General features: G+C 37.9%; 1 protein-coding gene across 1 annotated transcript; it reads left to right on the top strand.

Moving 5' to 3' along the window:
* Positions 1 to 3,726: 3,726 nt before the first annotated feature.
* Positions 3,727 to 5,634, top strand: LOC140244244 (uncharacterized). Its single transcript, XM_072323879.1, has 2 exons — positions 3,727 to 3,885; positions 4,441 to 5,634. The coding sequence occupies exons 1-2, from the start codon at positions 3,817 to 3,819 to the stop codon at positions 5,632 to 5,634; spliced, it is 1,263 nt and encodes a 420-aa protein (XP_072179980.1). The 5' UTR covers positions 3,727 to 3,816.
* The last annotated feature ends 4,493 nt before the right edge of the window (positions 5,635 to 10,127 follow it).

Raw genomic sequence — 10,127 nt, 5'->3', positions numbered from 1 at the left:
GTGTGGGAGGAAATATGCCCCTTCTCTACACCCTCGTGTGCTTGCTTTTTCTGTTTGAATTACTTATCACACAGCGTTCATGATAATTACTCATCGTAAAAATTAATACTATGAGTTTATTTAAATGATACCATTTTATAGGCAAATTGTTAATTGTAATCTACATCAAAATACTCTGCTACCTTAAACAAGTGGGACTATTTCAAGTGGTAAAACACGCAAACATGCATAAAATTGCACCATTTACAACATTAAAATGCAAAAAGTTCTCACCGTGGGAGGGGGACATCGGCTGACAAGCAAAAAAAAAAACAAACAAACAAAACAAAACAAAAAACGAGAACAAAAAGTCTTTATACGTTTGCTGCCACTTCCCTCCCACTTTATATTTCATGCAAAACATGCAAAAGAGTCGGACACTCGATCACTGTAAAGTGTGTGTGTGGGGGGGGGGGCACCAATTTAAGTTTCTCTTCCCCCCCCCCCCCCACTCCTCAGTACGGATTTACGCCGTTGCTTATGACAATGGGTGATGTAGTACTTTCACAAATATGTCCCAGTTTCCACTTAAAATGTAAATATCCAAATACGGTAAATAATTAGCAGTTACATAAAACATCGGCATAGTTCAGTTAAAGTCTTGTTTTACCATCAACCAATCTTCTTAGCGACTTCATTAATATTTGCCAATGAGCAATAAGTGAAGAACAAGCCAAACAAAGTTTTTTTCTGAAAATAGAAAAAAAAATGCTCTTTTCAATTACAAAGCAGATGTAGAGTAACGATGATTTACAAATTGCTTGCATTGACTTGAATTCTCCAATCTTTCCTCATTTGTTTAGACACAACAGCAGAGATTTCAACAACTCATCAGGATGCTTTCTCGCAAGGTTCGCAAGTGGACATTTCACTATTCATTGTCACGTTTAGCACGGTCCATAATAACAGACAGCAGAGTCGAGATGTGATGTGTTTGATAGGAAACATTCACAATTATTTGACCTTTAACCAGACCGAATTCCCTAAATAATGTAGTGCTTTTCCTGATGTCAGATGGAAATATCAGTAAACATTGCAAGAGATAAAATGTTACAGGTACAAATACCAAGGGCAATGTAAGGAATTTAAAAAAAAAAAAAGGTCTATAAAAATTTGAGTAAGAATATCAGTTGTGTAGGCAAAAGTCTCTACAAGTTAGCAAACATTGACTTTTAGCATAGATGAAAAGGTGGGAGAGAAGGTAGATGTGACATTTTTCAGCGGGATAGGAGTGGTAGGAGCCCTGGTAAGGAGCTGATCTGGTTATTACTATGATTATATTAATTTGACTACCTGTTTTAAAAAGATTGTTCCAAAAGTGTATAACCTTATATTTGATGATTAGAAATTTATTTGTTTGGTTTATTTGGTTTGTGTTTGTGTGTTTGTTTGTTTGTTAATTTATCTATTTATTTATTTGTTCTGGGGTGTTGTTTGTGCATGAGGCGTGAGAAAAAGCATGGCAGGCGAGTGAAGGTAAAACAAAAAACGACTATTGAGGCGAGACATTTGGCTGTTCTTCCCTAGTTGCATTAACACTATGGAATAGTGTTGCCTTTAGACAAGAATGAATCCATCTTTACCATTTTATCTGTGGCATAAATTCTGGAATTGTCGTCTCTGACATTTTTAAAACTTTACAGTTTTAGCTCTGGCATATTTACACCAAATTAAATTGTTCGTGGAAGCAGATGGAAGCCATGAGGCCACTCAGTTTGATTCGTTCCTTTGAACGTCGGACAGAAGAACTGAACACTTTATACTAAACTTTTCTGCATTCATGGCTTCATTTCCTTTATCATTCTTTGCCTTGGCCTTTCGATCTTCTTACCATTTACAGTCAAGAGAGTTTTTCATCCTAATAGCAGTTTAAAGAGGTGTTGTAGGCCTAATCCTACTCATTCCTCTATACCTTTTGTTCAGTAGCTATTCAAGATTCTTCATCCACTTGATTCCTTGTTAACCAAAGAATCATTTCAAAATGTAATACTTCAGGAGCTGATTAGTTCTTAAATAGATGATACTAATCATACTTATCTTATTTATAAAATATTTTTATGAGAGAAAAACATATGTATGTATCACTTCATTAAACTTATAATATTCAATTTATTTACTGTATTCATTCCTATATCGGTTTTCCCGGTCAGTTTCATACTTTTGTCATTAAATTTCATTAATGTGCATTCAAATTCACACAGCACACGCGCGCGAAAATATTCGGGCATTCAAATTCAGAATCTGAGCGATCAATTTCATTTATGGGCGTTCTATTCACGATTGGGCATTCAATTTCAAAATGTGAGCACCAACTTTCCTACTCATGCATTCAAATTCACGCGATAGTCATGTGATAGTCCCAATGAGCTTGTTTGGAGCGTTCAAATTCATTTTTAGGCGATCAAGTTCCTACTTCGTGCGATCAATTTAACGAGGAAAATGGAGTAGACTTTTAAGAAAGGAAAAAAGACCAACACAACCACTGAAGGCTTGCATATAGTGCAATTATGATTGTTTACAGGTTCTGAATAATTGTTCTCTGTTCATGTATTCTTTGCTTTTCATCTCAATGAATCGATTTCAAATTGCAATGTCCAATCAGCAGTGCATCCAAACAACACGACAATTTAATCATATTTCTTGATGATACTGCATGCTGACAACGCCCAAACACCAAACACATAATGATAATTCATCAATTTAAAAGACAATCTGACACACAATGATCTCACGTAGTCCCGCAAAAGTGAACCAATAAGACAGCAATACACAACAAACAAGACGTATAAAATGTTCATGTGTCAGTTTCAACACACGCGACCTCCGTATTATGCCCGTCTGCAGGTCTATACAGTGCCTAATGTTTGTTTGTTTGTTTGTTTGTTTGTTTGTTTGTTTCATTTTCCATCAAAGAAAATGGCTGGATAACCCATGTTCAGCTGCAATAGTTGGTCTTCCATATGGGGTCCAGTTGGATGTTCTGCTCTTTGCGATGAATAAATGAAGTGGGATCTTTTACGTGCATGAGTTGTGACTCTCTCACACTAGTCATGGGACCTCCATTTTATGTCCAGTCCGAGGGACATGTGCCTGTATATTCCTTTTTGCTAAGCGCGAGTTCAAAATTGTCAATGAACAGGTGGACCTCTACTGCAAAAAAATAGATAAATAATCATCATTTATCCCAATATATTCAAAGCCAAATGAGAAACACATGCTTACACGGCCCCAAACTATCTAAATTCAGGACTTATTTTAAATTGAATGCAGTTATTTGGAACATGGTTGCCTGTTCACGAATTTGAATGACCGACGAGATTCCGTCGCCAACTTGACATGAATTTGATGCTCATTGATGAAATGCGTGCTCCTCTCTTAAATTTGAATGCTCCGATAGTGAATATGAATGTTCCTATAGTGAATTTAAATGCTCCGATAATGCATTTGAATGCTCCGACAGTGAAATTGAATGCTCGGATAGTGAATTCGAATGACCGGATTTTGAATTTGATTGCTGATTCAGTGCTGCGAGCGCGGAATGCGTGAAATCGAATGCTCGGAATAGGAACTTAAATGACAAAAGTATGAAATTGACCGGGAAAACCTATATATTCTTTGTAAGAAAAAGAAGCTTTTCTTTAACACCTCATCACTAAATATTTACTACCAGGTTTCCAGTCGACTATCGGCACCACACCAGCACGACTCTTTATCAGACAATACAAGTTCTTCATATGGTTTCTCATCGGGCTTGCATCACTTCTCGCTCTCATCTTGATGGTGATACTCCTGAGATGGTTGAACAAGAAGTACTTTACAAGGTGGATTAATCGACACACTGACAACGTAAGGATGCTGGAAAATACACACTCGTATAATCTGACACGTGATTGTGAAGTTAAGTTGAAATAAGTTATTTTAAACATTGATGATTTAACGCTGGAGAGGAAATAGACCACTGTAAGTCAAGATGATGTTGTACCTTTCCGATTTTCCTTCCCTAAACCCAACACCAACCGCTTAATTCATGCGTTGTTTCTACCCACAAACAACACCAAACTGACCAATAAGCCCCGTCATCGTGGTTGTGATGACTATTAGTTTTTAAATACAATGCTGCAGTCAATATATCATCTCACATCCTTTAGTTCTGGTCCATGTATTCTAGGGTATATATCATCCACACACACTGACATTATACAGAGGAAGAACCCCATTAATCGTTCATCTCTTCGAACTAGGAGCCATAATTGATGTTCTAATGCCACCTCATTCAATGCATCAATAATGATACCCCTTGTACCCACATCCTATTAACAGTTGCATAATGAAGTGAACAACTGTAACACGTCCTCTCTATCTTTTTTTTTCTCGTTTTCTATCTTTTTTCTCTTTTCGCAGAAATATTATGTTGTGACTCCAAATTCAGCTGAACATTCTCTGAGCCTGAGGAGCGACGACAAACTGTACGAAGAAATTATGGATGATCACGAATCGCAACGATTCAAAATCAACGACTCTCCTTACAACACTTTAAACCGTGCAAATCTTCCACTAGCTGAAATAAGCAGACAAAGCATCACAAAAGTACAAGTACAATCTACTGGGATTTCAGCATCTCAGCTTATTCCTGACACCTTGTCGGCAACAACATCCATCTGTGCGGATGATATTGATGTGGATAGAAATGAATGCGTTAAAGGTTACATGGAACCTGCCGAAGTAGAAACAGAATTAACATCACGTGATGGTATAGAGGCGGAAATGGTGGTGGGTATGCCAGACCATCAATCAACCACAGATAATAGTTTGTCCTCAAGAGAAGCATCCGAAGACACGTTGGTGTCAAAACATTCCACAATCGAAGAGGATAAGAAACTTAGCAGTTTGAAGGAAATAGACAAGGATGAAACAAGTCTAACGCTGTCTAACGTTTACTCTAACATGTCTAATCGTACGACATCTTCAGACGATATTTTCCGCCCAGCATCCCAGGATGCTGTAGAGAACATGGAAGACAGTCTTGCTGAGATGGAAAGCAATTCACTCTGGAACGTAAGCGATTGTTCCTTGGAAGACGAGGATCAATCCGACCTCAAGCACACCAATATTTATGACATGCCACCGTCAGAATCTAAGGGAAAAGAAGGAGAAGGCCTTAATAGGTCGAAGTCTCCTGTTCCTGCACACACACATGACCCAATTAGTACTCCGAGTGAATCTCCAAAGACAGCGCAGACATCACCACCTTCGCGTGGGAGTCAAAGAGACGCATACGTGAATTGTGAAATATATAATCTGGTGTCTTCAATTACCAGTGACATGGGAGATGATGAATCTACATCTGATGCTTCTTCAAATGTCAACAATTCAAATTCTACGGAATCAGGAGGGGTACTGCTAGACGAGCTTGGATATTTGATTATCGAGGACAAAGACCATGAAACATTAAGTGCAGAAAGAGAATCAATGACCAGTTGTAAGAACTCACGACACTCTCCTTCCGGAGACAATCAAGAAAAAACAGACATCGATGAGGGAGTGGAAGCCAACATTGACGAGCTTGGTTACTTGATTCTCGAAGACGTGTCTTGACTGTCTGAGAATATCAATGACAATCATGAAAGTACCGAATGCCTCTTTTCATTAAAGTGCAGTGTTACTCCACACCAAGCTCAGCTTGATTGTACTATTAAAATTAAGGTAAAACCATGATACAAACAACATGGTAGAGGCTTCATCATTCACCAAAGTCATAAAACAACATAAAAAAGTTATGACATACGAGATTTCGTGTTTTTGGCGAATCAGCGATATCAATAGCAGACACGTATGCAAAGTAGATGTTACGATGTCATGGCCTCACAGTCTCCAATGTTATTTACCCGACACCTGGATCTGTACTGATTATTAGTTTTGCATTAAATCGAACAGAGGAACTTGTATCCTCCGCAAAAAAAAATTTAGTTTCCCAAAACTTGCCATAGTTGACTTTACGTGGAGTAGTAGAAATGTTTGCAGTTGGTAATTCTCGAAAAAAAAAGGTATATTTTGAGGCACAAACTTCTTGGAAAGTTTAGAGTTGACGGTCAGCACCTGAAGCTATTTGCGTATGTGGCTGTGATCAGTGTCATTATTCAAGGAGATTACAAAAACTTTGAACATGTGTTGAAAAAGACAGTCAACCCCACTTTAGGTCAACTTCAATATCTTCTTATTCCATAAAAGCCAGAGAAGAAATTAAATGCTTCATTTGAAGACAAAAATATCGTGGTACCTAAAGATCATGCACAAGTCGAGCTTCGCTTACTAAGCTACATCATAATTTTTAGATGTATGAAGAAACACTTAAGTACACAAAAAATAAGGAAACTATGCGGTAGCTGTAGATAACATAATTGCAAGGCTAATAAACAGTTTCCAGTATGATTTTTCTGACGCAACATTCGGTGACACTAACACATTATCACTTACCTGAACCATTCTAACCGCCACTTTCAAGTGCAGTTTCCTCATTTTTTTTTTTTTTTTGAAGTAGAAAATATAGATCATCCTATCAACACAAATTATGCTGTTTTGCCTGTGTCATTGCGCTGTGTCATTATGCTGTTTTGCCTGTGTCATTGCGAGTTTTCTTCACCTGAAGTAATAATAATTGTTTTTAATAACTTATAAAAACTTCTAGCGGCAATAAGAGAAATTCTCATGAGCATTTGCATTTGTTTGATCGCATTACTCTTGCTGAATTTCAACACTTGCCAATTAATGCACGTACAGCAGTGAGTACGAGGTAGTGATGCTTGAAATGTATGTTTTATACTGTAAAGCCTGCTTGATTACAATATTTTTTTTTTTGTTCAGCAATATCAGGATTCATGTCATTGTAAAGTACAGTGTAAGAATTCAATGTAGGATTGGAAGGCAATTTGCGGGGAGTGACTGTATTGAAAATAACCTTTTTGTATACAGTACTAGTACTTTCCTTTTGTCTTGTCCTTAGCAGTGTTTAGTCTGCATTTAATAGCCTGTGCATGGTGAATACAATGTTCAGTATGTACAATACGCCTATTAGTAGAGGCTACTATGTAATCCCATGAGATTTTTGTGCCAAAATTGATTTTTTTTTTTTGGGCTAACTTTATCAACTTGGGGGTGCTGAATCCAAAAAACTTTGGTTCCATTTTTTCTGACAACGTCTTCAGCCGCCATTTTGAATTTCAAATGGCCGCCATAGCAAACTGTATTTTTATCCATATCTCATTAAGTGAGCACTGTAGAAGCTTCAAATTTGGTGCATAATGCATGGTTGTGATGTCAAACACTCTGGTTTACTTTTTTCTGATATTGTGGATTGTTTTAATACAATTTAAAGGCTGCCATCTTGAAATTCAAAATTGCGGCCATAGTGTTTTTGCCAATATCTCATGTTGCAATTATTGTAGGCGCATCAAATTTTCAGTAATGCACATGCTTGTGGTGTCCAATGTTCCAGTACAGCTGTTTTCTATTGTGGATCATTAGATAGGCCACCGTCTTGAAAGTCAAGATGGTAGCCATAGAAAAACATATGATACTGTGGCAAGCGCCGTAGATGAATTTACCAAAATGGGGCAAGCGCCGTAGATGAATTTACCAAAATGTCCTAGTTAGACCAAATTCATTTTCAGGTCACGCAGAACGACAGCCATCTCTTAATTCAAAATGGCCGCCATAGATTCAGACTGTAAGGACGAGGTTCCAATGACGTCATCAAGCCATCCTGAGGGGCAAAAACTGCGTGGGGGGGGGGAGGGGAGGGGAGGGCTCCCAAACCACTTCCCATAAGTTTGGGCAAGCGTGTAAGTGTTGCTTCCCACGTCCCATAATAGCCAATCGGGTATGTGGTTCGCGTACACATGATTTGTTTTTGCCCTCAGGCAAAACATTATTTGGTGTCGTGGAACCTCGTTAATAGTTATATTTAATCCCAGTTATTAAATATTTGTGAAAAAGCAAACATTGATACGATTAAAGGTGATCTTCAAAAACTTGATGCTGCTTTGAGAGAATGAAGACAAACAAGGAAAAGTCTCGCAATGGCAAATAAATGCTAGACATCTCATTCACAAGCTTGTTTGTTGACCACAATATGAAACAACTCATCACGGAGCTCATAATTGCTGGATGTATTTTCTGGAATAACACAGAATGAATAAAGAATGCCAGTGAGTAGGTTTTTCCTGATTGCCCTTGTATGGGTCATCCTCAATTACCAAGACTTCCAAGATGCTTACTGCTGTACCGCAAATGACTCTAAAACTACATATTGTACAAAGGAGCAATAATAGCTCAGTTCTTTGGCACTTTGGATGCATTAGAATTCCCCAACAATTTAGAACACCATCACACGAGGGTAATCTAAAAAATTGTCGCTGCATTGAAACTGATGAATGTGGTGTGTGGCAATCAGGTATCGAAAACATTCAAGGAGGATATTCTAGAAAGAGATGAAAAGGGAAGTTTTCATATTCTGTACAAAGAATTTGTATCTGAAGTAATCTAATTTATAAAAAAAAAAAAAAAAATCTGTCTGGGATAATATGAGAAAGGCCACATTCAGCTCTTGCAATTGAAATACACCGTGTAAGATTGGATCAAAAGTCATTCAGCTTAAAAGGACCACTACCTTCTTATAACACTTCTGCCGGTACAAAAGTCTGATAGACCTGTCATTATTCAGTCATTACTGGACGATACAAATATCGGAAGTTATTAGTGCTATACTGTTGTAAATAAATTCCACAATCACTCTTCATCTCACAATTTTATGGCATTTTCCTCATTCTCACTAACATAGGTTAATTTTTCGATTATCCATGTCTTAGAAACCCACAAAAGTGAGCCAAATTATCAGCCTGAAAGTTGAAATACTGATCAGTCAATTCCATCTTCCACAGAACGGGGGGAAAAAGAAACAAAGGGTTCATCAAAGATGCCATGGGAGCTGTCACCCGTCACAACGAGGAAGTAGATATCCTCATTCCATTGCATGTAGATGCTACTTCAAGAGCAACAGAAAATTTCAGAGATATTGATGATTATTACGTATAAACACTGATATTTTCATTCTCCTAATGGATCTTTGCTTTACTTTTAACACTGCATCGCATGTTGTCTGCTCCATCACTGGAAAAGGAGATGATAAAGTACAATTGACATTGTTGAGAGATTATGTTCTGCAAATTGTTGCGAAAAACAGAGGTCTGCTTGGTCATGCCTTTCATGGCGCAGGCTGAAGTTGAAAATTTGAGGATGTCTCAAAGAGCAGATGGATCAAGAATTCTCTAAGCCTTGAATCATGCAGAATGTGCAATGACACAGTCCATGCCTTCCAGGAGTTGTGCGTGGATGACTTCAACCTGGACAATCTCCCGCTTTGCTCTCGTATAGAGTCGTGATACAACACATCCAAGAGAACAAACCTCGTAAACCTTCACAACCTAATTTGTGCCTCTAGTTGCAGGGGAATATGATATGGCACTTTGTATAGTTATTTCCAGCGGATATGTATGGACTGTGCAATTAAATGCTTTGAGCTTCCTACACCAACGGTAGCCACAGAATGAATTTTCATGTTCATATGGCAAGAAATACAAAAGTCATTGTTTCTGGAAGAATTTAGAAGCAATTCTCTCCTGTGTATAGCCCTATACAAGTGCTGTGACTTCAAAAACGTATGCAGGGAATGAGCCTAGAAGACATTAACTAAGTAAATTTCCGATAATTTTCTAGTAGGGCCTACACGGCTAATATTGTTTATCTAAACTCTACAACCAAATCGTCTACATGGGGGCATTTAGTCACTCAGATACAGTTATAGAGGCACTTTTGACAGTCATTTGCTTTGACACTAGAATCACATGATTTCCCATTCACAAGTTTTACCCAAATGCAATGCTCTTAAAGGAATGTTTCCCATGGCAGCCATTTTGCATTTCAACATGGCAGTGTACGTGTACCTACAGGAAGAAGTCCCGCCTATATGCAATAATAAAACTATTTATTGAAATGATTGACTTACACATTGGTCCTACATGAAAGTGCTCCAG

The sequence above is a fragment of the Diadema setosum genome, chromosome 21 (genome assembly GCF_964275005.1).
Source record: "Diadema setosum chromosome 21, eeDiaSeto1, whole genome shotgun sequence".
In the NCBI taxonomy this organism is placed as follows: domain Eukaryota; kingdom Metazoa; phylum Echinodermata; class Echinoidea; order Diadematoida; family Diadematidae; genus Diadema; species Diadema setosum.
This window is presented reverse-complemented; position numbering and strand designations above follow the sequence as displayed.